The 27,877-nt window shown below is 48.9% G+C and overlaps 11 protein-coding genes across 11 annotated transcripts; 5 read left to right on the plus strand and 6 right to left on the minus strand.

Annotated features, from left to right (window-relative positions):
- Nucleotides 1–952: 952 nt before the first annotated feature.
- P175DRAFT_0515660 (amphiphysin) lies at nt 953–2,585 on the plus strand (the record flags this gene model as incomplete). The annotated part of the gene is made up of 3 exons (XM_040898870.1): nt 953–1,136; nt 1,214–2,233; nt 2,292–2,585. The coding sequence occupies 3 exons, from the start codon at nt 953–955 to the stop codon at nt 2,312–2,314; spliced, it is 1,227 nt and encodes a 408-aa protein (XP_040752930.1). The 3' UTR covers nt 2,315–2,585.
- A 220-nt stretch (nt 2,586–2,805) lies between these two features.
- On the plus strand, nt 2,806–4,105 carry P175DRAFT_0500433 (aldo/keto reductase family protein). The gene is made up of 6 exons (XM_040896956.1): nt 2,806–2,929; nt 2,993–3,003; nt 3,071–3,128; nt 3,187–3,368; nt 3,444–3,816; nt 3,879–4,105. The coding sequence occupies exons 1-6, from the start codon at nt 2,855–2,857 to the stop codon at nt 4,029–4,031; spliced, it is 852 nt and encodes a 283-aa protein (XP_040752931.1). The 5' UTR covers nt 2,806–2,854; the 3' UTR covers nt 4,032–4,105.
- A 153-nt stretch (nt 4,106–4,258) lies between these two features.
- P175DRAFT_0500434 (putative gamma-cysteine synthetase regulatory subunit) lies at nt 4,259–5,454 on the plus strand. Its single transcript, XM_040896957.1, has 3 exons — nt 4,259–4,372; nt 4,427–4,429; nt 4,494–5,454. The coding sequence occupies exon 3, from the start codon at nt 4,501–4,503 to the stop codon at nt 5,428–5,430; it is 930 nt and encodes a 309-aa protein (XP_040752932.1). The 5' UTR covers nt 4,259–4,372; nt 4,427–4,429; nt 4,494–4,500; the 3' UTR covers nt 5,431–5,454.
- Nucleotides 5,455–5,532: 78 nt separating this feature from the next.
- On the minus strand, nt 5,533–6,552 carry bud32 (serine/threonine protein kinase BUD32). The gene has a single exon (XM_040895293.1). The coding sequence runs from the start codon at nt 6,415–6,417 to the stop codon at nt 5,611–5,613; it is 807 nt and encodes a 268-aa protein (XP_040752933.1). The 5' UTR covers nt 6,418–6,552; the 3' UTR covers nt 5,533–5,610.
- Nucleotides 6,553–6,707: 155 nt separating this feature from the next.
- P175DRAFT_0456264 (DNA-directed RNA polymerase III core subunit RPO31) lies at nt 6,708–11,542 on the minus strand. Its single transcript, XM_040894623.1, has 2 exons — nt 11,216–11,542; nt 6,708–11,128 (listed from the first exon to the last, which is right to left on the minus strand). The coding sequence occupies exons 1-2, from the start codon at nt 11,308–11,310 to the stop codon at nt 6,886–6,888; spliced, it is 4,338 nt and encodes a 1,445-aa protein (XP_040752934.1). The 5' UTR covers nt 11,311–11,542; the 3' UTR covers nt 6,708–6,885.
- A 151-nt stretch (nt 11,543–11,693) lies between these two features.
- On the minus strand, nt 11,694–13,878 carry P175DRAFT_0522812 (GTPase GUF1). The gene is made up of 2 exons (XM_040899284.1): nt 13,075–13,878; nt 11,694–13,022 (listed from the first exon to the last, which is right to left on the minus strand). Exons 1-2 carry the CDS (start codon nt 13,803–13,805, stop codon nt 11,759–11,761), a joined length of 1,995 nt encoding a protein of 664 aa, XP_040752935.1. The 5' UTR covers nt 13,806–13,878; the 3' UTR covers nt 11,694–11,758.
- A 181-nt stretch (nt 13,879–14,059) lies between these two features.
- On the plus strand, nt 14,060–15,256 carry P175DRAFT_0556514 (spindle checkpoint protein MAD2; the record flags this gene model as incomplete). The annotated part of the gene is made up of 8 exons (XM_040900698.1): nt 14,060–14,108; nt 14,162–14,187; nt 14,242–14,267; nt 14,320–14,358; nt 14,413–14,441; nt 14,492–14,637; nt 14,686–14,759; nt 14,815–15,256. 8 exons carry the CDS (start codon nt 14,060–14,062, stop codon nt 15,101–15,103), a joined length of 678 nt encoding a protein of 225 aa, XP_040752936.1. The 3' UTR covers nt 15,104–15,256.
- Nucleotides 15,257–15,268: 12 nt separating this feature from the next.
- P175DRAFT_0476806 (DUF218 domain protein) lies at nt 15,269–16,679 on the minus strand. Its single transcript, XM_040895294.1, has 5 exons — nt 16,481–16,679; nt 16,218–16,325; nt 15,992–16,043; nt 15,628–15,843; nt 15,269–15,591 (listed from the first exon to the last, which is right to left on the minus strand). Exons 1-5 carry the CDS (start codon nt 16,585–16,587, stop codon nt 15,283–15,285), a joined length of 792 nt encoding a protein of 263 aa, XP_040752937.1. The 5' UTR covers nt 16,588–16,679; the 3' UTR covers nt 15,269–15,282.
- A 602-nt stretch (nt 16,680–17,281) lies between these two features.
- P175DRAFT_0435971 (uncharacterized protein) lies at nt 17,282–21,653 on the minus strand (the record flags this gene model as incomplete). The annotated part of the gene is made up of 10 exons (XM_040893771.1): nt 17,282–17,371; nt 17,435–18,049; nt 18,104–18,360; nt 18,398–18,795; nt 18,852–19,387; nt 19,456–19,558; nt 20,018–20,495; nt 20,592–20,704; nt 20,773–20,930; nt 20,994–21,653. The coding sequence occupies 10 exons, from the start codon at nt 21,651–21,653 to the stop codon at nt 17,282–17,284; spliced, it is 3,408 nt and encodes a 1,135-aa protein (XP_040752938.1).
- Nucleotides 21,654–23,069: 1,416 nt separating this feature from the next.
- On the plus strand, nt 23,070–25,824 carry sly1 (syntaxin-binding protein). The gene is made up of 4 exons (XM_040896958.1): nt 23,070–23,364; nt 23,421–23,637; nt 23,706–24,088; nt 24,146–25,824. The coding sequence occupies exons 1-4, from the start codon at nt 23,325–23,327 to the stop codon at nt 25,621–25,623; spliced, it is 2,118 nt and encodes a 705-aa protein (XP_040752939.1). The 5' UTR covers nt 23,070–23,324; the 3' UTR covers nt 25,624–25,824.
- Nucleotides 25,825–25,934: 110 nt separating this feature from the next.
- On the minus strand, nt 25,935–27,397 carry preB (alpha-factor pheromone receptor STE2; the record flags this gene model as incomplete). Its single annotated transcript, XM_040898871.1, has 2 exons — nt 25,935–26,561; nt 26,653–27,397. 2 exons carry the CDS (start codon nt 27,395–27,397, stop codon nt 26,206–26,208), a joined length of 1,101 nt encoding a protein of 366 aa, XP_040752940.1. The 3' UTR covers nt 25,935–26,205.
- Between the last annotated feature and the right edge of the window lie 480 nt (nt 27,398–27,877).

The raw sequence follows: 27,877 nt of genomic DNA on the forward strand, positions 1-27,877 counted from the left end.
TGTATAGAGTAAGGAGAAACGAAGCTGAATCCTCATTCTTCCGAACAACCGCGCAATCGGGCGGAGAAACTGTGGGGGGAAATCCTCTTGGTAAAGGGATAAAAATCCTGAGATTTGCCCTCTTGAAGATAAGAAAAACAACTGTGACTCTACAGTCTTGAACCCACGGAATATATCACGTGCCCCGTCAAGGATCTCTCTCGATATAATAGAGGTAAAGATGGCATGTGGAGAAGAGTTGAATGTTGAAGAACAGTTCTTGGGAAATCCCTCATTGAAGAAGGAAGAAATACCTGGTGCCTAACGGGTCCTTCAAGCAGAATTCCACGGAAGTCCGAAGTGCAGATGCAGATTATGGAGACGAACAAATTCTAGGATGCCTGTCGGATCGGGCGTTTCTTCCGGAGCCTGCGCCACGATTGATCCAACCCCATAAGGCAAGGAAGCAGTCTCTCGTTTCTATAGAATGATAATCATCGTAATCAATCAACATTCTTTTAGAACCATCAATAAATCATTGCGACGGAGTGCTATTTGAGTAATCGATCCACTACTCAGCCATTTAACCGCCTCATCAGTATTACTTACCTACCTGGTAGCAGGTTTCTCCCTCTTATGTCATAGCTCAGCCACAATTCAGTGGTGCTTTTCTTTCTTTCCTCAAACAGGTAACCAACCAAACCTCCCGCCAGGACTTGACTTGAAAAGCAAACCATTGGAAGTCCGTCAGCTCTAGAAAGTCCTCACCAACTCCCACCCCACTTACGCTTCGCTCCCTCTTTCTCACTCCCTTTCTTTCTCTTTCCGCACCCGTCGGTCGAACTTTACCTTCAGTTACTCTTGAATCTCTCTCCTCATCCCGCCTTTTCTCTGTGGTTCTATACTTACTTCACCTGCTACTGTCGCCACTAAAGAATCCCGCCGCCTCCGAGCTGTCCGTGAAGGGTGCGAGATGAGTTTGAAGGGCATCCAGAAGAGCATTATCCGTGCCCCACAAACGTTCAAGGCCAAGTTTAATATTGGCGAGCACACCAAAGATGCGGTCTACACCGATGCCGAACGCCGATTTCAGGAACTCGAGAAGGAGACTAAGAAGCTGCACGATGAATCGAAGAAGTATTTCGATGCGATTAATGGTATGTCTTTCTTCTGCGGTGATTGTCGCCGCTTACCCCCCGCCCATCCCGGCTAACGCACACACCCACACATCTAGGCATGCTGAACCACCAGATCGAATTCTCCAAAGCTATGACAGAGCTCTACAAACCCATTTCTGGTCGTGCGTCCGACCCAAGTTCATATATCATTGAAGGAAATCCGGAAGGAATCAAGGCGTGCGAGGAATACGAAGCGATCGTGCGGGATTTGCAGGAATCTCTCTCGCCCGAGCTGGAAATGATCGAAACCCGGGTTGTCAGCCCCGCGGAGCAGCTGTTGGTGGTGATCAAGACGATCCGTAAGGTTGCCGTGAAGCGAGACCATAAAAAGCTGGACTATGACCGGCACAGGAATACACTGAAGAAACTCCAAGACAAGAAGGACAAGTCACTAAAGGACGAGAAAGCTCTTTACCGGGCGGAAAGCGATGTGGAACAGGCTACCCAGGAATACAACTGCTACAACGATCTTCTCAAGGACGAGCTACCCAAGCTCTTTGCTCTTGAGGCGGAATTCATCCGACCGCTATTCCAGTCCTTTTACTACATGCAGTTGAATGTCTTTTATACATTGCACGACAAAATGCAGGGTCTCGATATCGGATACTTCGATCTGACCCTGGATGTCGAGGAGGCCTACGAAGCTAAGCGTGGCGATGTCAGCGAGCGTGCGGAAGCGCTTACCATTGTCCACTTCAAGACTACTGGCGGCCGTCGCACGAACTCCAAGCTAGCGGCTAAGGACAAACTCGCGAACGAGAATAAGGGTCGGTTTGGTGCGAAACCCAGCGATCCCGATGTTGTCGAAAACCCCCCGCCTCCTTACTCTGCAGGCTCAAGTGGCAGTGCCCTCGCTGCAGCCGCGGCGAAGAAACCCGCACCCCCACCCCCGAAGCCTAAGCCAGCTCGCTTCAGCGCGGCCATCGAGACGGCGACAGCTTTGTACGACTACGAAGCGCAGGCACATGGTGATCTTAGCTTCTCTGCTGGCGAGGTCATCGAGATTATCCAACGGACTAATAACCAAAACGAGTGGTGGACTGGTCGCGTAAGTGGAAGAGAGGGGCAGTTCCCAGGTAAGCGTCGACTCCAAGTATCGACCAAGTGCTTATCACAACTGACTGATCCGTCCAGCAAACTATGTTCAACTCAATTAGCAATGAGTAGTTTATGTTATTGCTATAACTTATTTCTAATCACTATTCTTTGCAAAATTTATTGTTACCCTTGGGAGTTACGGGAGTCTCAAGCTCCTAGTAGGGCTTCTCACTTTTATAAAGAACCGCCGGTCATTTGCCTGCCTTTTTGCATTGGAGTACCTTCGCGTGATCATGACCTTCGCCTGGGTGTGTATATATATACGTATATATGTATCTTGTTTATTTTTATAACAGCCAAATGACAAGTAATGTCAACACGATTCGTAACTCGATTCTCTATGATCGTTTTGTTTCACTACCTAGGAGAGTACATAGAGGCTTCAATCCATACCTAGAATAATATAAAATCAATGTCTTGATCGGCCGAGTTCAGCAAAGATAGTGCCATTCTCCAATGGTTGGAGAAGAACGGCCGCTAACAATCCGTGGCCACAGTCCAGCCAGCCCTGCTGGGAGATCATGATCTTTCCTCAACAACTTCTGACTCCCTGTCTCTTAACCCACTTAACATAATTCAACACTGTAAAAAACGAGAATATGGCGGCGATTAAAAGCCTGAGTTCGACCTATCGAATGAACTCGGGCTATGAAATCCCGATTCTTGGATATGGGGTCAGTGCTTATCCAGCCCACGGTGGTGTACAGAAAGTTAAGAAGCAAGCTGACCAAGTTTAGGTCTACTTAGTGTAATATCCATTATATATACATATTATATATATCACTGTCAGGTTAGCTAACGTGTTACCGGTTCAGTCCAGCCTCCAGAACTGAGCGACCAACTCTCGAGGCATTACGTCTAGGCTATCGTCATGTGTGCCATGCCATTCCCTGTTGACCTTGCTTCAACCCCCGAATTAACTCAATCCTAGGTGGACTCTGCCATCATGTACCGAAATGAAAAAGCCTGTGGGCGAGCTATTGCCAGCTCGGGTGTAGATCGCGCTGAGATCTTCTTCACGACAAAGATCCCACCCGAGTCGATGGGCTACAATGCCACCAAAAAGGCCATCGATTCCAGTCTGCGAACAGCAGAACAGGAGTATTTCGATTTGTTTGCTATCCTTTTTTTTTTTTTTTTTCCCTCTCTCGCTCCCTCGCCCTATTTAACATGTCGTGTATTACTTAGAATCCTCATTCACGCTCCCTACGGAGGCAAACAAGCCCGACTCGGCTCATGGCGCGCCCTTGTTGAAGCACAGAAAGCAGGCAAGACTAGATCTATTGGGGTCTCGAACTACGGAATCCACCATCTCAACGAACTGGAGGAGTATATTAACTCCAGCGAGGACGGCAGCACAATTGACGTCGGACAGTATGAGCTGCATCCTTGGCTGGATCACTCGGACATTGTCCAGTGGCTCCAGCAACGCAATATTGTTATCCAAGCCTATTCGCCTCTTGCGCATGGCACAAGAATGAAGGAGCCGTTGTTGGCGTCGTTGGGGAAGAAGTATGGCAAGTCTCCAGCACAGATTATGATAAGGTGGGGTTTACAGAAGGTTCGTTTTTTTCAGTCTTTTTCTTCTAACTTCTAGATGAGTAACATGTGTCTATACTATAGGGATTTGTACCCCTCCCCAAATCTGTCACGCCGAGTCGAATCAAGGAAAATTCAGAAGTATTTGATTTCGAGCTGGAGGAGGAGGATATGAAAGTCCTGCATACAGGGGATTATTCGCCTACTGATTGGGATCCGACTGTCGATTATGATTAAGCATCTTTTTTTATCCTAAGCATATCCTACATGCATACCTAACATACGTAGCCAAAAAAAAAAAAAAGAGCTTATTAAGGGGTGAAAGTGTAGTATGTAGAAGAATCCCAAAGACCCTCTTTCTCCCCGCGGGGCTGCTTAGCAATCGACGCAATTGACATCAGATCGAAAACCCCCACCATGAGAAACTCCCCCCGGCTAACATTCTTTCCACCAGAAGTATTCAATCAACAACCTTGCGCCATCGATAGGGTACAACTCGAGTTTCCTCTCTCTCATCACACCATTATCAACCCCGGTCTTGTACTCCAGCAGCCATGAAATTAATCCTTTCTACCTCGTGCGTGTGCTTATACACCCCGGGCCACACAGCCTTACCCTTTTCCCTTTCCCCCCTCCCCGATCGAAATGAATGAACGTAAGCACAAAGGCAAGAGGCTAATATGATGTGCTCTGAAACAGGAATATTATGACCGCCGGCGGTCCATCTATCATTCGACAGCCGACAACCTTCAAGTCCAATGTGGAACTGGTGAACTCTCTCCGGGCGAATTTCGACGCCGCACGACAACTCCAATCTCCCGACACATCCGGGTCAAGCTCCAGCTCCAGCTCCAGTCCCGAACGCTACGCCTCGTGGACAGAGAAAAAGGACGATGCGCTCTACATCCCCGCCGTGGATTTCTCGGAACATGGACTCGCCGAGGAACGATCGCAGTACGACATTACAGTGAAATTATTCTATCTACCGGGGATCCCCGTGTCACGGCGCTGCGCGCATACCAGGCAGGCGATTGATCTTGTGTTGAAGGAACTCCGTGTAGACTCTATCGATTTGTTGATTGTCTCGTTTCCTGGGATTTTATTTGACGCGGAAGACGACAGCGAGGAGGAAGTGTCCTCGGAGGACGGAGGCAGCGAGGAGCAGCCCTCGGATGACTTTGACAGTATGATCCAGACCTGGAGGACTTTGGAGAGTTTGCAAGAGAAGGGTATGATTTCGCAGCTCGGTGTTGCGGAGTTCGGGAGTGAGCGGTTGGCCCGGTTGCTCCCGCACACCAAGGTCAAACCCTCCGTTAATCAGATCAATCTCAAGGATTGCTGTGTGGTGCCCAAGTCCTTGATTTTGTATGCGAAGCAGGAGAAGATTCAGTTGTTGACGCATAACGACTGCAATGATATCTTGCCTGTTGGCACAACGCGCGAGCTCCTCGGGCCGGGCGAGAGGGGCGCTGGCATTCTTGCTTCCTCGCCAGATGCGAATGACGGTATCCAGGGTCATATTGAGACACAATGGGTTGTCAAATATACCGCAGTTGTCAAGGACCGAGGGGTCGTTGAGAACAAGGGATACTTTGCCCTAGCGGATGTAGGAAACTGCGTCAAGCCAAGTTCATGAACCATTCCTTTTTTTTTTTTTTTTTTCTCTCCTTGTGTTGATGTTATCCCTACTTACCCCAGCATGTGATGATAAAGCGTGGCGTTTGTCGCTTCAGGAATGATAATGCATGCATGTCTTTCCTCTTAAGATTTCAGTAGTCTAGAAGCATATATATAGTTAGAAAGAGAGAAAAGAATTTTAACCGATCATACTCCTCTTGCGCCCTCGCAACCGCACATCCTCTAGCCTCTTCAACGCCGATACAGCTCCCCGATAACTCTCCCTATACCCCTTAAGAAGCTCCTCGAAGAATGGCTCCGTCCGCGGATGTGAACTCCCAAAGGCCCTCTCAAGCACATACAAATCCACTGCCCGATCCTCATCCTGCACACTCTGACTAGCCAATCCAAAATCAATCAACACCACCTCCCCTTCCATCGACGGACTCCTTCCATCTTCCTCCTCCTCCTCCTCCTCCTCCTCCTCCGCCCGCCTCAGCATCAAATTACTCGTGGTCAAATCCCCATGTATCACTCCCGCCCGATGCAACCCACCAACAGCGAACCCAATCCTCCTCATAAGACCCCGGACACGGCTCTCCTCCTCCAATGCATCCCGAAGATCCCCCCCCGGCTTCATATACACCTCCCACCTCTCCAAAACCACCCGCACAACAACCCCCTCAATCCACTCCATCATCAACCAGTTCCCGCTCTCCCAGTCTATCCCCAGAAGAGCAGGCACGCTCACTCCCTCCCGCACCAGCTTCGCCAGACATCGCGCCTCCTGTAACAGGCGTTGTCGCGTAAGCCGCCGGTCGAGAATCGGATGGCGGTATGGTTTTGATGGGCGGATCTTCAGTGCCGCCGGTGTAGACGGGGATAGGAAGATGGTTTTGTATAGGTGGGCTTCTGCGCCTTGCGTTAGGAGGGTTGGTGGCGGGGTGCTGGTGCTGGTGCTGGTGCTGGTGGTTTGGAAGGGAGGTGGGAGGGGTGGTGGTGGCATTTCTTTCGTTGTTTCTGTTTGTTTTTGCTTTAAGCTTGTGGTTTGGATTTCAGTTTGGATTGTTTTTTTTTGGTTTTGTTTTTTTTTGGTTGGGATGTTCTGAATTGTGAAAAGGTAGGTGTAGGTGTTGAAGAGGGGTCGCGGCTCTAGAATAAATTTATGTAGTAGTGGGGAGGAGGGGGCCCCTCTTAAAAGCTAATTAATTGCGTTCAACTACCACAGTCTATGTACAAAGTGATATATATACTACTATATTACTACTAAATCTAGGGAAAGGATTGAAATTCAAGAGATAATTTATTTTCATAGCTTTTCTGTGTAAATACAGAGAGGTCCACCCTGCGCATATCGCTGAAAACATATCGCATCATACATAAGTGATTATACATGAATCAAATCAAATGCACTCTCAAACGCCATTAATGCTACCCTTTGACAAAGCCCTAGTTCGCAGACAAACGCGGCCAATTACGCTCTTCTTTTAGATTTGGTCTTCTTCTCGCCATGGACCTGGTTCCACGAGTCTTCAAAGACTGTCTTCTTCGCTCCGATTTGACCCTCGAAGAACTTCATCTCGCGCACGACTTCCATGGCACCAGTACCGAGAGAGACAGTCTTGCCCATAATGATACACTCGGAAACACCCTCAATAAGGTCCGTACGACCTGCTCCACCCGCATCGAACAGATGGTCTGCGGTTTTCTCGAACGAAGCCAGCTGCAGAACCGAATCACGCATCTTCGCGAGACCAAAGCGGGTAATTCCGAGTACTTCGCCCTTGTACGTCATCACATCAGCAAGGAGCTGCATGTGTCGGGGATCAATGTCCATGTCCTTCATGACTTCACTAATTTCCCGAACAATGGTCGTACGGGCGGCTTCGATTCCTAACACATCACGCATCTCCATCACGTTGTTGGTGGAGGTGCGGAGGCCGTCAACACCAGCCGTGTTCATACACTGCCTTAGCCCGTAACCTTCGACAAGAAGAGTGTTGGCCTCGGATTTTTCGTCAGTACGAATGATGGCTCGGCTAGCTTGTGCGTGACCAAGCACCTGGATGTCGGGAACCATGCGCTTAAGATGCTTGAGGCGAAGGAAAGGATCAGAGCTTGTAGCAGCGATCTCCGTCTTTGATAGTTTTTCTTTGCTCGCGGGGTCCAAATCCATGAAAATATCGATGTGTGAGCGTTTAGCGATGATTCTCAGATCGTCCCCCTTGAAACGTTTACTGTTTCTGATCGCTCTCACAATTGTAGATGTCGTCAGCTCAAGCTGCAAGTCGCTGATGGTCTTTCGGTTGATTTTGACGGTGATGTACGCCTCTTTCCCGGTCCAGGTTTCCCGTACATAGTGAATGATATCACGCAAGTACGTCTTTTCAATTCTGCCCTTGACGATTCGCGCGGTTGCTACGTTCCGCTTGTCGACCAGTTCGCAGGCAATGACAGGAGTACTGATCTCCTTAGAGGCGTTGATGATTTCCTTAATACGGGGAACACCCTGTGTGATACTCATACCAGCAACACCAGCAAAGTGGAAAGTTTTAAGCGTCATCTGGGTTCCGGGTTCACCAATGGACTGTGCACCGACTGCACCAACTGCATGGCCTGGCTCGACCTGGGCTCTTTTGTACTTCATCAAACACTCAGTAATGAACGTTCGAAGCGTCTTTTCGGTCAACTTCCCCGTGTGGTTCAAACCCTTCAGAGTTCTCTCGTCCGAAGGATCGCTATCACCTCCTCGAGAGATTAACTTCTCCGCCTTGCTTCCGACGTATTGCTGGATCGACTCGAGGAAATCACGAGCACTCTCGAATTGATCGACTCCATAATCGCTGCGGTCCATATAGCCGAGTTCAAGCCCCATCAAATCTTTGCGCACTAGTTTAGCCCGCTCCTTGCACAGCATTTGCTCGCAAACTTCCATGATCTCAGCCGGGGACAGACTTCGCTCGTCGTTGTCGTACGTCGTAGACTCCGAGTGAATGAAGGTTCGGTCGAAGTGCACTGGCTTGGCCTTACCCTCCATGTCCACGGGGTCCAGCTTATCGTCACCGTATTGGAATTGGACAATGTTTTGGGACGAGTTCCGGACGGTATCATCGTACCCAGTGGAGAGATCCTCCAGAGACTTCATCAGCCGACGAGACATGTAACCAGTCTCGGCAGTCTTGACGGCAGTATCAACCAGACCTTCACGACCGGACATGGCGTGGAAGATGAATTCAGTTGGAGTAAGACCCGAGAAGAAACTGTTACGAACGAACCCCTTAGAAGGGGGCTGACGAGCGTTCTTGGGGAAATGAGGCAAGGTTCGGTCCTGGAATCCATCCTGCACACGCTGACCACCAATAATTTGTTGACCCACGAGGGCAACCATCTGAGACACGTTGATACTGGAACCCTTGGATCCAGACGTAGCCATGATTAGAGGAGAGTTGTACTTGCTCAACTGGGCGATACATTCGTCACCGGCCTGCTGACGGACCTTACTCAGAATTCCAGAGAGCTGGTTCTCCATGGTCTGCAGTTCGTCGCATCCAGGGTACTTCTCAAGCGTTCCGGCCTTGTACTTGGCAATGACTTCGTCACACTGGGCATATGCAGTTTCAACAAGGTCGTTCTTTGAGCGGATAAGCCTTTCACTCGGGTAAACATCTGTAATTCCAATGGAGAAACCCATGTTTGTGAACCAACGTGCGGACAGCCTGGACAAACGATTCATGCCCTCCGCCGCAGCGGCAGGACCAAAGTCACGAAGCATAATATAGTACACATTATCCTTTTTTCCCGAACCAATTGTCGACTTGTCCATCACACCACACATCATTTCGGAGTTACGAATAACGAGCCAGGCATCATTAGGATCCAAGTCTTTCGGGTATCCCTTGGGCTGCTTGAACTCTCTGCAAGCAGCATCCAGGTTAACCATGACAGGATCATCCTTATTGGGGCGCATCAAAATATTGAAAACCTGCTTTCCGGTCCACAGCATTTGCGGTTTGAGCACCGAAGGTGGTGGGAGGTCGAAACGGGTCTGGGGGCCAAGCATGTAGAGACAAATTTGTGTAAAGGAGCGCCGGTCGAAGAAATTATCCTTGCTGCTGAGGATGTAGGCTGCACTGATGAAATCCTGGATAGCAGAAATAATGGGTTCGCCGTTCTTCGGCGTTGCCAAGTTGTTCTTCACACCCATCAATTCCATAGCTTCCGCCCTTGCCTCTTCCGTTTGAGGCACATGGAGGTTCATTTCATCGCCATCGAAATCCGCATTGTAGGGGTTACACACACATTCGTTCAGTCGGAACGTTCGGTGAGGACGCACTTTGGCAAAGTGGGAGAGAATACTGAGTTTGTGAAGAGAAGGCTGGCGGTTGAAAAGGACGATATCGCCGTCTTCGATATGGCGTTCAACTACATCTCCTTCTTGCAGCTGGTCCGCAATAAACTTGAGATTACCGTACTTCAGGAAAACTTTCAGCGGGTTACCTTTCTTGATGATATAGTTCGCACCGGGCCATTTCTTGGTTCCATTGCGGACTCTCTGCTGTAGTTTTTCTTTGTTATATCTGGTGACTACCTCGGGGTAAGTCATGTTCTTAGCCACAAGTTCAGGCACAGCGACTTCATCGACTCGCAGGTTAGGATCAGGAGAAATAACAGTTCGACCCGAAAAGTCGACACGCTTTCCGGACAAGTTACCACGGAATCGTCCCTGCTTTCCCTTCAGGCGCTGCACAAATCCTCGAATGGGCTTTCCAAGGTCTGCCTTGTTGAGACCTGGAACGTCACTGTTAATGTAAACGGCAATTTGAAGCTGCATGTAGTCCCAACATTCCATTATCGTCTGTACTGGGGCGCCTTTCAACAAGGCGGCCTTGAGGTTTAAATTACTCTGAACAATGTCGCCCAGCTTGGCAGTCAGATCATCTTCAGTCGAAGCTGCATCTTGGCCCACTGAAGGACGAATACAGACGGGTGGAGCAGGAATGAACTGCCAAAGGAACATCTCCGGTCTAGCCTCCTTAGGATCCAGACCCAACAACTCGCAATCGCTATCCGAGATACGCTTAAACAGGTTCAAAACGCGCAAGGCATTCAGATCGTCCTGGGCCTTCTTGTAATGCTTCTCAACCTCCGCATTTGAGCTCCTCGCTTCGTCAAACGACCTATCGAAAACGATCTTGCTGGGTGGTGGGACCTTCTTCGCTGACGTAGAGGAGTTAAAGGCGCGAAACTTGTCGTGCGTAATCTTCAAAGCGCTCGACCCAGCCTTCTTCACTACACCGTTGACGGCACCACAAACTTCACAGTTCCGGGTTTTGCGGCAGCGATCATTGATCCGTTTGGCGATCTGCATCCGGCGCAAATTATCCAGTCGCGGGCGACGCATTTCACGAAGAAAAGCACGGCGCTCTCCCTCTGGCAGCAAAATATGCGAACACTCCTTGCAAATTTCCTGGAGGATACTGATAACCCGCTTAAAATAACCCACATGAAAGGCGGGAAGGACAAGCCTCACGTGGCCGAAGTGGCCGTTGCAGACCTGCAAAGAGCCACCACATGTCTGACAGGTTGCCGATTTGCTGGATATACCCATGCGTCCGTCGAGGGGGCCATGAGGAACCACAGATCGGTCGTTTTCGAGGTTAAAGAATTTTCGATCAGATACTTCCACCACACCTTGACTGACAATATCATCGTTGGACCTAGTTTGGGCGGGGGGATTACCCCCCTCAGCAGTTAGCCTTGTTGCAGACTTGCGCGGCGACATCTCCCCGATCGGCCATTCTTACAGAACACCAAATTTCAACTCGTTGATCACTTTAGGGACACGATCGATGACCTGGGCCTTGCCCAGGTCGACCTGCACACCTTCCGGAGGCTGCATCTGCGCTGTCAAGAGATGATCATGGCAGGGCGATAATGACTCAATGGAGGGTCCGGGCTCGAGGGCTCCAGAGCACGCACGAGGGGAAAACGAATTTCACTGAAAGGAATCAAATTCGCGAGACAACAAGAATTCGAGTGGATGATTGATATGCCTGGTGTCAGAGACTGCAGAACGTGAAAGCCGTGATCGTGCGAGGAGAGGAGAAACTGCAGCTTTTGACCGACGGCGGGGTTGGCGACGAACTTATTTTTTTTTTTTCCCTCTCGCCGGTTCGAAAAGATGGAAGCTCCAGCTTGCGCCCCCTCCGTTTTTTAGTCCAATCAGCAATCACCCGGTGATTCTGATACGAAAAAAAAAGAAGAATAAAAGAAGAATAAAATAATAAAAATACAATATGATTCTCTAGGTATCTATATAATAATATACACACTGTACATATTTGGTTTTATTTTGCAAGGAAGGCCTGGAACGCCTTGTGCTCAATCACCACATTTCCAACTGCTCGGAGCCTCTTGCGTCCTTCCTTCTGCTTCTCTAACAGTTTTCGTCGTCGACTAACATCACTCGCATGGAGTTTGGCTAGGACATCTTTCCGATACGGTTTAACTGTCTCGCGTGCCACGACCTTACGTCCCACTGCCGCCTGGATGATCACCTCGAAAAGTTGCCGATCGACATGCTCTTTGAATTTGGTCACCCACTGCCTCCCCAATCGATCTACTTGGCTGGTATGAACAATCCGAGCAACAGCATCGACTGGGGCTTTGTTGACAAGTAGCTGCAGTTTGACAATGTTACTGGGTTGCCAGGCTGACTCCTCATAATCCAGCGAAGCGTATCCTTTTGTGGATCCTTTGAGCTTGCCGAAGAAGTCGTCGACGAGCTGTGCAAGAGGCAGCTCATATTTGAGAATGACTTGCGTGGATGTAAAGTACTCTAGACTCTTCTGTTCGCCGCGATTTGCTTCGCATAGTTCGATCACTTTCCCAAGATACTCATCTGGGAAGGTCAACGTAGCGAGAACATAGGGTTCCTGAAGCTCTGCAATTTTAGATCGCACCTCTTCATCTTCCGGGAAGCGAGCGGGACTCGTGACAATCTCCTCCTTGCCATCTTTCCAGATAACCTTAACAGGCACTGACGGAGGGGTGATGATAATGCTAGCTCCATGTTCCTGGCGCAGACGATCCTCAAACACGGAGCAATGCAGAGTACCCAAAAATCCTAATCGGAATCCAGCGCCAAGTGCCTCGGAGGACTCCTTTTGCAGCGTGATGCTGCGATCGTTCAGCACCAGCTGATTGATACTATCCTCCAGATGTTCAAAGTGGTCAGCATCCACGGGATAAGCAGCCACAAAGACCATTGATTTCGGCTCCTCAAATCCAGGCAATGGTTCAACGAGTTTCTCAGACCCCACTGTCGTAAAGGTATCACCAATTTTCGCCTCCTTGCTTCTTTTCATGCCCGGATTGAAGTATATATATCCCACCTGCCCAGCACGGAGGACGGTCTGAGCAGTCTCGTTCGGGTACATGATGCCGACTTCGCCGACATAATACTTGAGACCCGTTGCGAAAGACACCACTTGCTGACCGGCCCGGAGTTCGCCATCGAATATCCGGACCAAGCATATCACGCCTTTGTAGGAGTCATACCAGGAATCGACGAGGAGCATACGCAGAGGCTTCTTTGAGTCACCTACAGGACTTTACATAGGTCAGGAAAAGTCAAAATGAACAGCACGAGGAGATGGCTTACGCAGGAATCTTGTTCACCACAGTAGGAAGCAATTGTTCCACATTTAGCCCCGTCTTGGCCGAAACTAGCACTGCATCCTCGGTATCAAGTTCGAACGAATGCTTCATTTGCTCGAGAGCCCGCTCCGGTTCGGCCGACGGAAGATCAACCTTGTTGATGACAGGGATCAACTCAAGACCCTGGGAAAACGCAAGGTAGAAATTGGCGACCGTCTGCGCTTGAATACCTTGGCTCGCATCCACCAAGAGCAATGCGCCTCCACAGCTGGCGTAACTCCGCGACACCTCCGCACGAAAGTCAACGTGGCCCGGCGTATCGACAAGATGTAGAAGATAGTCCTCTCCTTCGTGGTTGTAGATCATTGTGCATGTTTGTGCCTTTACTGTAATTCCCCGCTCCCGCTCGACATCAAGTTTGTCCAGAACTTGTTTATTCATTCCAGGCTCGATCGTACCGGTAAGTTCCAGCAGTCGATCGGAAAGGGTACTCTTGCCATGGTCAACGTGGGCAACGATACAAAAATTGCGGAATCTTTCAATTGGAATCGCGGAGATCCTTGTTTCGAGATCGGTCATAGACTTGCCCGTACTTCCCCTTGACGCTTGATAGGGGGAAGATGTGGTGAAAAGCCGAGTTGCGAAGCAAGAGCCGGAGGGTGCCTTAAGAAGGCTTGAGGCAGGCCATTTTGGTGCTGCGCTCAGCCATCTGGCTAACTGCAGGCATCCTCGCATCGGGAGTGCTGCAATAGCATGGGAATGATGCCTGTGGGAAGGGTGAATGAATATTGATCGTGGAAGAGTTGACAGTCCAAGCAGTGGGAGTTCGATTGGCGGGCAAAAAAAAAAGGCTCTGGCGGGCGGTCGACCACATTGCTGCGGTGACTATCGGGGAGTAAACAAAGCTTCCGCCTCGCACTTCTTTCCACCACCCACAACGCAGGACGACCTCATTGCTGCCATAATCTATTTTCAGAAGTTGAAGCATCATGTCTACATCAAAAGACAAGTCTAAGGTCCACAAGCTGTCCTTGAAAGGTGAGAAACAACAACCCTGGCCTCTCCCAGTTTGAAGGCTTACAAGTCGACAGGATCGGCCAAGCTGGTGGCAGAATTTGTGAGTATCATCTCGTTCATTGATTTCCGTGGAATATCTGTTAATTCAGATTAGTTTGAATATTCCATAAACTCGATTCTGTGAGTTGACTTCTACGTCTACAATAATTGCCTATTAACGCAGCACACACAGATTCCAACGAGGGGTGTACCCTCCAGAGGATTTCATGACGTGAGTTATCTTGCTCTAGATGTTATCAAAATATCCCCAGCTAACCTCTCTCAGTGTTAAGAAATATGGCCTGAATATGCTGAGTTGGTTCACATTCCCCGCGTTCACTGCAAGCCTCGTTAACCGATCCCAGTTACCGCCGACGACCAGGTTAAAGCATACATCAAGAAGATCATGTCCCAATTGAACAAGTGGATGATCGGTGGCAAGATTTCCAAGCTTGTTGTGGTGATTACAGATAAGGAAACTGGAGAACATGTGGAACGGTGGCAGTTTGATGTATGAAAAGCCTTCCTCTTCGCACAGGTGCAGAACTAATGGACTTAGGTCCAAATATTCGGCAAGCACAGCAAGAGCCAAGCAGCTCGCAAAACCGCCAACAAGGAAAATGATACCCCAGAGTACGTCCTACGACCCCGATCTGTGTGGGTGTGGAGCTAACAACCGATTTCATAGTAATGCCGAGTCCCAGCCCGTCGCCGTGGAAAAATCAGAAAAGGAAATCCAAGAGGAGATCCAGGCAATCTTCCGACAAATTACTGCATCTGTTACCTTCCTCCCTGTGCTTGATGGAGATTGCACATTCAACGTCCTTGTATACGCAGACGCCGACTCTGAAGTGCCCGTCGAATGGGGCGACAGCGATGCCAAAGAAATCAAGAATGCAGAAAAGGTACAACTCAGGAGCTTCAGTACCAACAACCACAGAGTCGAGACCTTGGTCAGCTACCGCCTTGCGGATTAAATGTGCTACTACAACTGTATTTTCAAGTTGGAGGCGTTCGGGTTATGTCGGTGTTAGATTTGCAGGAAATCCATACAATTTTATCTCTTCAAGGCATTCATATCACATCAGATGTCATCAATAGATAATGCTCTTAATAATGATTGACGAGTCTACATTTATGCACTATCCATCAGATCTCATCGTGGCCTACACCACGGCAACTGATCCATCTTTACAAACCATTCATTGCCCCCCAGTCCTCCATCCCAGCAAACCAACTCCTCCACCACAGGTTCCAACCCAACGCCCAGGAAAACACCCTCCTCCATACCCTCCCTCCACCCCCTCTGCGCCCTCTTTCTCCCCAACTCCCTACCAATCCCATATCTATCCCCCTTCCACAACCCAATCCCTTTCTTCTCCTCCCCCTCGACCAACGACTCAAGCGACGTCACCTCCTCAGGAGGATTGATCCCAATCACATGCACGCTTACTCCCTCCTTGATCTTCTCCGCCCCTGCCGCCACTACATCCACCCCTACCCCAAGAGCCGGAAAATGACACTCCAGAAACCTTCTCCTCTTGAACTCGTGCGTCACAACCGTGATGCTTTCCGGGTACATGCCTGTATACAGCCTAAACCGCAGAACCGAGAACAGGACATTTTGGTAGGAGTCCGTGGCGTAGGGGTCAACTGTTATCTGGGAGGGGTTTATCCTAGCAGAATAGGAATAATAGGCGTTGGATTCGACCAGGTTCTTTTTTTTTTTTTTTTTCAACTTTGTTAGTGGTCATTGTATAAGTGAGTGGATGTGTGTGTTTTCCGGGGGGAATATATAACGGAGGACTACTAACTATGTACTAGTCGGGAGGAAGTAGTAGTTAGTTGGTCTGAACAAAACGTACAAGATACGACTCTCCCTCTGTTAATTCTGTAGCGGGTCTCTTTGTTGCACCTCTACCGAGTAGATAAGTAAAACGTTATACATGGGTAATTATTGATCAAATCCAGTCCATTAGATTTAACACTGCAGACGCCAATGATTTAAACGCATCAAAGGGAGGGAGGGGTCGGAGGGGGGGGGGAGAGAAAGAAGGGACCGGATTGGATCGAACTGAACTGAATTCATACCCTGAAAAAACCAACAACCCTTGCGGATCCTCCGCGAGGACCTTGAGTCCGGCTTTAACGTGGTTTGTGAAGGTTGGCGTTTCGCCCTTCTGGAATGGTTCTATCAGCCTATTGGATTGGCGGTTGGTTAGCTCTTTTTCTTCTTCTCTTCATTATAAGATTGGTTCTGCTTGTAGGATACCGCATGGGATAGATAGAATAAAGCTATTCTAGAGAGAGAGAGAGAGAGGCATGGACTTATAGGTAGGTAGGTAGGTATGCACCATTCTTCTTCAGAGGCGCCGTTGGTTGGACCGCCTAGGTAAATTGCGTGACAGCAGACGATGATAAGGTGGTTGCATTTCGAGAAATTCCGGGGCGATGGTTGCATTATTTTGATTCGGACTTGGATTGAAGTATTTGTACTATGATTGTAATGTCGGTAACCGGACCGAGGGAGAAAGAGTGGACGGAGGTTCGACGGAGGTTGGTAGAACCAAAGAGGGGAGTTGGATTTCGGCTACAAAACGACAACTACAACTTGTACCTGTACAAATGCAAGGTCATCCAAGCTATGGGACCCTCCTTTTTGGGGTCATTACTTTTGCATTCATTTACTTCTTGTTTGAAAATTTTCACAAAGAAATCCATGCATAAAGAAATATCTCCTTGTAGACTTCTCTCTAATGTACATACAATGTTCTCTTTGCTGGAATCAATGGTTGGCCCTCATGCAGGACACGACATACATGCCATTTCACAACTGGTGCTGTAGGGGAGCACAAAGGCCCCTAAAGATACCACAACTCCTCCCAGGTAGCCATGTGTAGTAGAAGATGCATCATAACCCACAATGCTGAGATGACGAGTTGCGGAGTCAAAGGAAACAGGTAAATTACAAGACAAAACAAATATAAAGTAAATCACAACGCCGAAATATGACCAAGGTTACATGATGGGCCCAGAGTCCTGTTAAAAGGACATATGCAGGAAAGAAAGTAAAGTTGATACAAAAATGTATGTATTGGCACAGCCATCGCAATCGAAATAGGGTATCAAAGGTTCCGGAGAAATAGGAGATTAGGTTAAAGAGGATCGTGGCGGAACGTACAGTCCTCGCCTTTGAGACATTTGCCTTCTCGCCAGTATCGGCAAGGGACCAGTCCGGCTTTGGGCTAATTTGTTGTTAGAACAGAACTATTGATCACACAAAAAAAAAAAAAATTTGGAATGCTTACATGTTTCTTGTTCGGCACATTGAGCCGGTTCCGTTTAGGGTTGCCATATTTATCGTCGTCATTATTATCATAGCCATTATTATATTCACGCATACGCTTGCGCTCTGGATCTTCTAGGTGATTCGATGGCTGTAGTATACTAGCTCCAGCTTGCTGGTTTTGGTTGGCGAGCTGGGATATAATTGCAGCAAGGTTTGGTGGAACGCCAGTTTGCTGCTGTTGTTGCTGTTGTTGCTGTTGTTGCTGTTGCTGCTGCTGGATCTGTTGCTGCGCGTTAAACACAGCCAACAGTTTCTGGTAATCTAGGCCCTGTTGTTGTTGGGGCTGGGAAGCCCCAGCTAATTGAGGAGTCTGAAGTATCTGCGGTTGCTGTGGTGCTGGTTGTGCTGGTTGGCGGAACATGTTTATCGTTCGCTCCAGATCAGACATCGGAACTTGCGCTGACTGAGTTTGGGGAGGCGGTGGCGTCGACTGGTGCTGCTGGCCAGAGCTCTGGATAATCTTGAGCAGGTTTGTTACAAAGTTGTTGCTGTTGCTGCTGTCGTTCTGTGACGTTGGCTGGGCCTGGGGAGCTGGCTGAGGGTTGATCATTGCGAAGTACCGATCTTGGCGAGTCTGCAAGAAAGAGGTTAAGAATATACCCTTGGTGTGCGAATGATGAAGCTTTACCTTAACATGGTCCGGGAGTTCTCCAAATGAAAGAGCGTCTGGGACAGTCTCGTCCGCATTGGGTTGGGGGGGCTCTTTCGGGGATGGGGGTATGTCTGCAGCCGACGTGTAAAACACCATGAGCGTTGTTGCCTCGCGATGTTCTTGGGCCTTTGCCTCTGCGCTAGTAGGTATCCGGCTCCCCCCTCTCTTAACATAATTCCGAGAGCGGTCCTCAGACGGCATATCCCCATCATCGATTTCTAAATCAATTAGCCCTGAAAATAACAACGTCGGATGGGTATGTTTTCTTACCAGATGGAACATAGTAATCAGACAGCTGCTCCTCACGAATCCCTCCACCATCCTCATCCTCCTCGAGCTCATCAAGATCTCGGTGGAGTTTAAGAACACTTCCTTCACCCTTTACATCCCCTGCTTCGTGCGAACGATCATTGGGCCCCAGCTCCTCATCTGGGTCATGAGTGAAGAGGCGAACTTCAGTAAGAGATTCATCGGGCTTCCAAGTAACTCGCAACTTCCTTCGCGCTTCCTTACGAAGTCTCTTCGTCCGCTCTTCTTCAGTCTCAGGTGTTTTTCTTTCTTCAATTTCCCGCGGTTTAGACTCCTTTTGTTTATTAAGATCCGCCATAATGTCACCAAAAGAAAATGCCGGGCGAGAAGGGGGTGGTTCCTTCTTCTCGGGAGCATTGCTATTCTCTCGTTAGTTAAAGACGCACAGGTTTCAACACATTAACAGTCTACTTACCCTGCTTTGGCGGCGGCGGCTGCTGCTGCCCGTTCCGCATTTGAAGTACCCGGCCTTTTGGAAGCAGACGTTAAGCTTCCAAAAAGACTTGTTGGCTTCGGAGCAATAATGTTTGCCTTTGGTCGAGCAGGGTTGGGGGTAATGGCCGCTGGCTGTTGCCCTCCTTCTTGCGGACGTTTGCCAAGGGGGTGGATAGGTTTCGCGGGGTTCTTAACATTAGACGTGACCACCACTCGCTTTGTGGCTGGCTGTCCATTAATATCCCCGTCGCGAGGCCGTTTCGATCCAGGGTTGTCATTACGCGCACCATCTACAGCCACTCCTTCAGTCATAGAATTCTTTTGAGGGGAGCCCTCTTTCGGAGTTGGCTTCCCGTTCTCCAACCTGCGTTTTGTGGATGCCGCAGCATTGTCGAGGATACTCTGCGCCAGCTCTTTAACCACGGACCCGCCCTTTTTGACAAATCTGGGGAGTAGCTTTGCAACATTTGTTTTCTGGAGAACCTCCTCGTCCATTGTAACAAACTTTGCGAGTAACTATGGAAATGAAGTTAGCGTACATTCACCATGTGAATTATAGGTTTTAGTTCTAGCAAGCAATTCACCTGGAGAATATTAACCGTCAGTGCTCCGTCAATATCTGAAGCCTGGTGGCGGTCCAATAAAAACGAATACAACGCTGCGACCGCCATTGGATGCTCACCCAACCTATAGATTTTCAAACAAGTTAGCTTTTCCAGTTTCATGTGGAGTTGCGAGTAGCTTAATAGCGCGACAATTTCATTCATGGGGGTCCCGGAAGTGCAGGTGATCAGGGATCGGTCTGCTATGGTCTAGAGCAGGTCTCCCAATATAGCCCCATACTGGGGTGGCAGAGGGCTCGTTCTGTTCTCCGAGAGAACAAGCAAAAGGATCAGGGAAAGACAGACAACTCGGCCTCTGCTTGCCTCTGCTTGTAATCGTTGGAGAGAGAAACAGCTAGATAACCATTTCCGCTAAGTGCCGAGTTAAAGGTTCACCCTTACTTATAGAGGGATTCTTAAAGAACACAATCGCAGCCAAAATAGGGTAATTACTTGAGAGAAACTCTCAATTTGTTTGTGACATCTATAGCCATGGCGACGACATGCCAGATACGCAAAATAAAAGGAAAGGAAGATCACATACTTCTCAACAATAATGGGGTGGCCTTTCTCTAGAGTGGTGCTGACAACCACATCCATAAGCCGTCGTTGAAGTGCAACAAGCTGCCTGAGTTCAGCCGTCTCACTGGTTTCACCTTTATTTTCTGCCGTCTTTAAAGCCTGGGTGTTTTCCTTCCACATATCCCTTACAGTTTTAACAACGTCTTTGAATGCAACTAGAGCAGTCTTGACCTTGTCCGCATTGGGCCGTCTATTACGCGGGAACCACACTGCACAAAGAGTGTCATACTGGGCGGCAGCTTCAGGCTCACTGGGGCGAGTAGCAGGTATGGGAGATGGCTCCTCAGGGGCCAGAATCTCCAAGTCTGATTCATCAGATGTGTCACTCCCGGAGCTTGAAGAAGCGGAGCGCTTTCCATCAAGCTTCTTGCTGTTCGCTTTCGTAGATGCTTTTTTAGTTTTTGGCTGTTTCTTAGTTGCTGGCTGGCTAGCTCGTGTTTCTGTCGGCCTTGTTCCTAAATTTGACATGAATGTATGTTGACCTAACCTAGAGATTAATAACAGATAGAAGTGGGGGGGGGGGGGGAAATGCAAACCAAGCATACCATTCATGGGAGGAATTCCAGTATTTAAAGTTTGACCAGGAGTCGTGGAACCATTCATGGGTGGTCCGAGGTACTGTAAATCATCTGGGAAGAGATTGTAGAGCCTAATGAAAGCATAAGAATCAAGGTCTAAAACAGGGGGGGATTATAATACTATGAATAGAAAACGTACTTAGGGTCATCAGCAGGATTTACAAAAAGAAACTGATTATGAAGTTGTGGTTGTTGATTCGCCGATTGCTGAGGACTAAGATACTGCGGGTTAATGGTGTGATCTGAGATATCCTGGGAAGGCGGAGAGAATTCATTTGCAAAGTTGATCGAAGGATGCTATCGCAGTCAGTCTCAAATATTTCAGGGGTGAAAAGGTCAAAATTCCGGGAAAGGGCTCACCGAGGAATCTTCAGGAAAGCCTGTAGGCATTGTATATTGCGGAACAGAGTTTTGATGCAGAGGTCGGTACGAAGCCACTTGAGGCTGAGTTTGAGAGGGCTGTGGCGAATGTGATTGCGGAAAGACATCCGGTATTGTGACACCTGGAGGAGTGTAAAAGTTTGGCGAGAATGAAAAGGACTGATAGTGTGCGTTATCCGGTGTGGACACGGGGCGGGAGTCAAATGTCACCTGTCCCTGAGCATACTGCGGAACCTGTCGATACTGAGCGGGCATCCCGAGACCTTGCGGCGTCGACTGGATCATCGGCTGGTGATGCAACAAATCCTGCTGCCAAGACTGGGATGTTGATGAAGAATAGATGTCATGGGTCTGATCCCGATGGGTGGGGAGCGGAGTGCGTTGAGGATGCTGTTGGTGCAGCACAGGGTGGTCCCAGCTAATACCCAGCGGCGGCGGCGGCGGTTGTTGTTGTTGTTGTTGTTGTTGCGGCTGTTGTTTTGGCTGTCGCTGCTTTTGTTGGGCCTGCTGTTGAGGGGACTGTTGTTGAGGAGGTGGATGCGGATGGTGATGTGAAGCATCGGTATACAAATCAAGGGAATCCCAGTACTCCGGCGGCAATGACGCGGGGTTTACTGGGGCATGGTGTAAACCCTGCATAATATTCTGGGACTGCGATTGCTCCATTCTGCCACAACTGGGCCCCTCTACCCCAAATAGACGTTCAAGAGGGAAGGAGAAGTAGAAGGCTCGGACAAGTTATGATACTACTGGTGGCTGGCCGACGATGTAGTCGGAAGCAAAGTAACGCCGATGTATTTGATCACATGCAGCCACGTGCAGAATACCTAATTAGGGCAAGGCTGCAACGCCGCTTTAAAGGTTTTAAGCCGAGCGGAAATCTTCTGGTGGGGCTCACAGATAACGCTTATTATTGGCCGCAGTCGGGACGATAAATTGGGGGTGCAGAAACTTTGCACAATAATACCGTTAATAATTGGGGATGGGCGATTTGAATCGAATCAATGATGCTGCCTAGGTCTGTCAGCCCTGGATGACGCTGATACGCTGAAGCCAGGCAGTCTGGCTATGTTGGTGTGTAGGACGGGTGGCAATCTGCGGGATTTCCGTCTCTCCAGCAGTCGGCAGGACCTGAGCAGGAGTACCGTAGTAGAGTTAAGCCGCCCTCCTTCTTGTGTGGGGGAGGTCTGGAAATACCTAACGGAATGGCTGTATGATCTTTCTCTCTTGAGCTCTCTCTCTGTGTGTGTATGTAGTCTGTACCTGGGATCTCCTGATCTCCTTTTTAAGGTACGTGGAGAGATAGTAGAAGAAGAGTGTCTGCAAGTCACGTTCCACGCTGTGCTGCACCTTGTTTCTTCTTTTTTATTATTTTTTTCTTTAAAGAAAAAAAGAAAAAGAAAAAGGAAGGGACCTCAGGAGTCTTTTTTTGTGATGCACACACAGTCTGAGTGAACTGTGTCTTGAATACACCGACCAAAATACCCTCCGTATAGTAGACGTATGTTAATCTTTCCTGCACCCTGTCTTTTTGGCTCTCCTCCTTCTGGTCCTTTGCTTTCCACTTGTATTCTCTTATTTCTTTTCGAGACTCTTTCAGTATTCCGTCTCTTCTTCCCCCTGTCTCACTTAATGTTCCTGTCCCTATTTCCTTTTCGTAGGACAATCACGAGAATTTTCTCACTCGTAGAGTCACTCCTAGAATTCTGTTTTTGACTTCTTAAACGATGAAAAGAAAGAGCTCTCATACAAAGAGCCACTCTGAGCTGCAGTTAAGCAGCATAATCTTGCGCTTTACGAGAAGGGTTGAAGAGGGGGAAGGGAGGGAATAGGGTAGGTAGTAGGGAAAGGGATTGCGTGGGAGAGGGAGATGAGACTGAGGGAATTCTGGACGCTTCGGTTGGGCCACGGCGCCTGGCACGTGATAGCGTGTGTTTTGCCTGGTTTGTCTCTGCCGGACGGAGGTTAGCGTGGTGTGATTATGTCAGCCATCCCAAACGGGGAGCTCGGAGGATGCCAGGTGGAGAGATGTTGTTTGTGTGTATAGGAGGGACCCAAGGAGAGCAAGCCAAGTACCTAATAGACGTCAGGTTAATATTCTGTTCCTTGAATTATTGCTCGGGTGGACTCTCTGCGTCATACTGTTGGCCCCCTCCCTTCTGCTCCCTCATCAGGCTCGGACTTGGGCTTCATCTGCATTCCCTTTGCATTTGTTCCTGACTGAGTGACGTGACTTCATAGGTCATGAATCCGATCCCCGCTAAGTAACTGTGAACTATCAGAACCAGGTGCCAGTAGAATCAAATCACCATGGCATCACAGCCAATGTCTCTACGAGACCGTCAGGTCGGTGCGTTTTTAGATGAACTATTATGGGCGAAGATTATATACTGACTCGAACTTCAGCTTCCATCCAAAAGATCCTCAACTTGAACCATGATCCGCAGCCCACAGAAGACGCCCACCATGAGGCCTCCGCGCAGGGCCTCATCTCCACCCCGATCTTGAACGAAGATGGCGATCCAATCTGGAAGGTTTTGGTCTTTGATAACATGGGGAGGGATGTTATTAGCAGCGTGCTTCGTGTGAATGATCTCAGAGCTTGGGGGGTTACCATCCATCTGTATTGCGCTACCCCGTCGCCGCCTCCTACTGTTTCGCTGAGGCTAACAATGAATTAATTCTCATAAGGAGTCTGAACTCTACCCGATACCCTATTCCAGATGTCCCCGTTGTCTATCTCGTCGAACCTACCCCTACCAACATTCAAGCGATCACGAATGATCTCGCACGCGGCCTCTACTCCCCCGCCTACGTCAACTTCTTATCCTCCGTCCCTCGGCCACTGCTCGAGGACTTTGCTTCCCAGATCGCGACAACAGGAGCATCGGAACACGTCGCACAGGTCTACGATCAATACCTGAATTTCATCGTCGCGGAACCAGATCTTTTTAGTCTAGGGTTAGGAAATGATGCCTACTGGAGGATCAACAGCGCACAAACAAGCGACGACGATCTCGATGCGATTGTTGATAAAATTGTGAGCGGATTATTCAGTGTCAGCGTAACAATGGGTAGGACAGCCTTTAATGAATCAAAGTGTGCTGTACTGACTTGATTGACGGCAATAGGCGCCATTCCCATTATCAGATGTCCGAAGGGTGGTGCGGCGGAACTGATAGCGACGAAACTCGACCGTAAACTGCGCGATCACATTCTCAACTCCAAGGATAATCTATTCTCAGGCAACAGGAAATCCGCCCCTGGTGTTCCTTCGTCACGACCCGTCCTGGTAATTGTCGACCGAAACGTTGATTTAGTTCCCATGTTGTCACACTCTTGGACATATCAATCTCTTGTGCAAGATGTTCTTCAGATGCGCCTTAACCGAATCACGATCGAGACTCCCATCGAGGAGTCGAATCCTGCCAAGAGTGTGTCTAAAAAAGCATACGATCTCGGTAGCAACGACTTCTTCTGGAAACGCAACGCTGGTGCCCCATTTCCACAGGTAGCGGAGGATATCGATGCTGAGTTAACGCGGTATAAAGAAGATGCCAATGAAATCACAAAGAAGACAGGTGCCTCCTCAATCGAAGACCTCCAAAATGACACCAGTGCATCCGCGCAGCATCTCAAGGCCGCCATTACTCTACTTCCCGAGTTGCGGGAGCGCAAGTCGATCCTCGATATGCACATGAATATCGCCACCGCGCTCCTCAAGGGTATCAAGGACCGTCAACTGGATAACTTCTTTGAGCTAGAGGAGAATATTACCAAACAGTCTAAAACCCAGATCATGGAACTGATCAACGACTCCGCAAAGGGCACTAATCCAACCGACAAGCTCCGACTCTTCCTCATCTGGTTTCTGAGCACCGAATCCGAACTGTCCCGCACAGACATCAGTCAATTCGAAGAAGCTCTTACTCGCATGGGAGTGCAAGACGTCAGCCCCCTCGCGTACGTCAAACAGGTCCGCGAAATCACTCGCATGACGATGATGACCACCGCCGCACCGCAACAACAGTCCTCCGATCTCTTCCGCGGGTTCTCATCCATTTCCAACCGCCTCACAGACCGCATCACCTCCGGGACCCTAGGCGCCAACTTCGACTCCTTAATCTCGGGAGTGAAAAACTTCCTCCCGGTCAACAAAGACCTCACCCTCACCAAAATCACCGAATCCATCATGGACCCGGCCTCTGCCTCCAGTTCCGCCATCGCCAAAACCGAAAACTATCTCTACTTTGACCCTCGCAGCGCCAACGCCCGCGGCGCTATGCCCCCGGCGTCTGCGTCCCGCAACGCCCAAACCGGAGGAACTATTGGTCCCGGAACAGGAGCTAGCTTCGGCCAGCGGCGTCAGGCCTTCAACGAGGCAATCGTCTTCACAGTGGGTGGTGGAAGCATGGACGAATACGGCAACTTACAAGACTGGGTGCATCGCACCAGTGGGCAAGCCGGACATGAGGGAGCGGGTTCTCGCGCGGGAGCCGAGTCGTCTCTCGGCGGCCCCAGACGGAGAGTCGTCTACGGCAGTACGGACTTGATGAATGCTAATGAGTTCCTTGCCGAGTCATTGGCGAAGTTGGGACGGGAAGGCTAGCTTCGCACTCATTTTAGTCTTTGTTTGCTGTGAGTGTGGATGATTGGAGTTGTGGCATGGAGAAGATCAGATAATTTTGTATCTCCGGTGACACTGCAGTATAATTAATGCATACTATACTTGTTATGGAAATAATCATAAATTTGTTTGCTTTTTTTTTAAAAAAAAAAAAAGAAAGGAAAGAAAAAATAAAGAAAAAATGGCATACATAAAACAATGACATTTACTCTGTGCTACTCCTTTTTTGATATGGATATATGCCTATCCTAATAACTAGGTAGTGTGATTATGTATCTGATTAATTTAATTATCTACTTAACTATCTACCTAGTTATCTCAGATTGTCAAGTCCCAGCGAAACCCTACGTTCATTGAAAGCCGAAAAAAAAAGAAATGTAAAAAAGCAGCAACACACAGAAAGAAAGAAAAATTCAACACAGAAGAAAAGGAATAGAAAGTGATCAAGTAACCCATCTACCACGATAATACCCAACCCTCCCCAAGTCCACTTGGTTGTGGGGACAAGGTATCCCTATCCCGAAAATAAGGGACTCCCAGTATGCAATGCAAGGCCATTAATTATTAAACAAGAGAATAATTCCTCGTGGTGCTGCTCACTAGAATATCATGCTCAACTGCAATCTCATACGGTGAGGTCAAACCACTACCCTTCTTATCGGCCGGGTGGGAGTCGGAGTAACATTTCGTGCATGACTTCACGCCGGAGGAGGATGAAGACGAAGATGTTTGTTTGCTTCGACTCGTGTCGGAAAAAGACAGGACTTGCCAGAGGTTACGTCGTGCGGAGGTGCTGCTTGATCGGTCGAGGGTTGTGCCGGCCCAGATTGAGGAAAGCGGGAGAGACAGGGTGACTAGGGTAAGGACGTTGGAGGAGAGTTCGGGAACGGTGGTTGCGTAGTGGACTATGGAGAATACGGCTGTGAGGGTGTTAGCTAGTTCCTTCTTTTGTTTTTTTTTTCCCCCTCTACCTCTGAATCGGTCGGATTGATGTGGTCAGTGGCATAATACCTGGAATAACCATGGTTTGGCAACCCATAACGAAGATGACTTTCATCGGGCCAAAGTCGTTAAAGCCAAGTTGTCTACGCAGTCGAATGGCAAACCCGAGCTTGGTCACGAAAATCGCGCAGAAGAAGCAGATGCTCACCGTGATAACGATGTTGGTTGCGCTCTCAAGCCATGCTACGCTATGGGGGTTGCTCGTATCGATGATGTTCCGAGCATTCTCGACCATAAACCAGAGACGCAAGGCAACCGGGATCAGGGCAACCAGGACGGATATACCGAGGAGTATGCGGCGGTATTGGCGTCTGAGGTTTGCGCAGACGACTTGGATCTGAAGCAGGAGCGAGGTTTCGATGAATGTGAGAAGAAGAGAGGTGAGAACAACCCCCAGTACGGAGTTTCCATATGCTGAAGCGGGCACGCTCGAGTAGTCGCCAGAGAAGTACTGGTACGCTCCCACAAAAGGCGTAGTGAAGAAAATAATTTCGTCGAGCAATCTGCCTATATTGAGAAGCAGGGCAAGACAATTCAAGCAGAAAACAAATGAAGAACGCTTCTCAGGCATTGTCAAAAGTAGAAGAATCACTAGAAGCACCACAGACGCTCCCAGCTGCGAAGAGTAGTTAATACAGATCCGGATTGCGTACTGCAGAAAGTCATCAATCGCTGTTATAGGCACATCGAAAGGCGTGCCATCTGCAAGGTGAAAAGTGACATTCTGAGTATATGGATCAAAAGTTGATGTCATGGTTGCTCATGTATAGCGAAGGCGAGTCGAGGCAGGGTGTCGGTCCAGATTTACAAGTTTGTTATAGTTGCTTAACACGATGAAGCACTTTGGGGCGTTATGAAATGGACGGGATATGGAAGATGGCAGAGGAATCTCGAAATAGAAAGCTGTATAAGAAGTTATTCCATGAGATATTCGGCATCCCTCAAACAGCAGCAGTCACCTCCCTGGTCGCTGACCTATTGAGACGACGACATAAGACCCTCGTTAAGTATAACAGCCGAGACAAACAATATAAAGAACCACCCCAGAATAAGGGGTAACAATGCTAGAGGGGAACCAGATGAGTACATAGGCCAAGACAATGAAAGACCGTCTCTCTGTCTTAACTCATCATCTGAACAAAATCACGGAACTGATTGTGTTGGGGGACGAGCTCGAAACAAACAATATTAAGGTGGGTAGAGCCCAACAATATGAAGCGGGAGTCTCGACCAG

The sequence above is a fragment of the Aspergillus ochraceoroseus genome, assembly GCF_002846915.1.
Source record: "Aspergillus ochraceoroseus IBT 24754 chromosome Unknown P175scaffold_3, whole genome shotgun sequence".
NCBI classification, from domain to species: Eukaryota; Fungi; Ascomycota; class Eurotiomycetes; order Eurotiales; family Aspergillaceae; genus Aspergillus; species Aspergillus ochraceoroseus.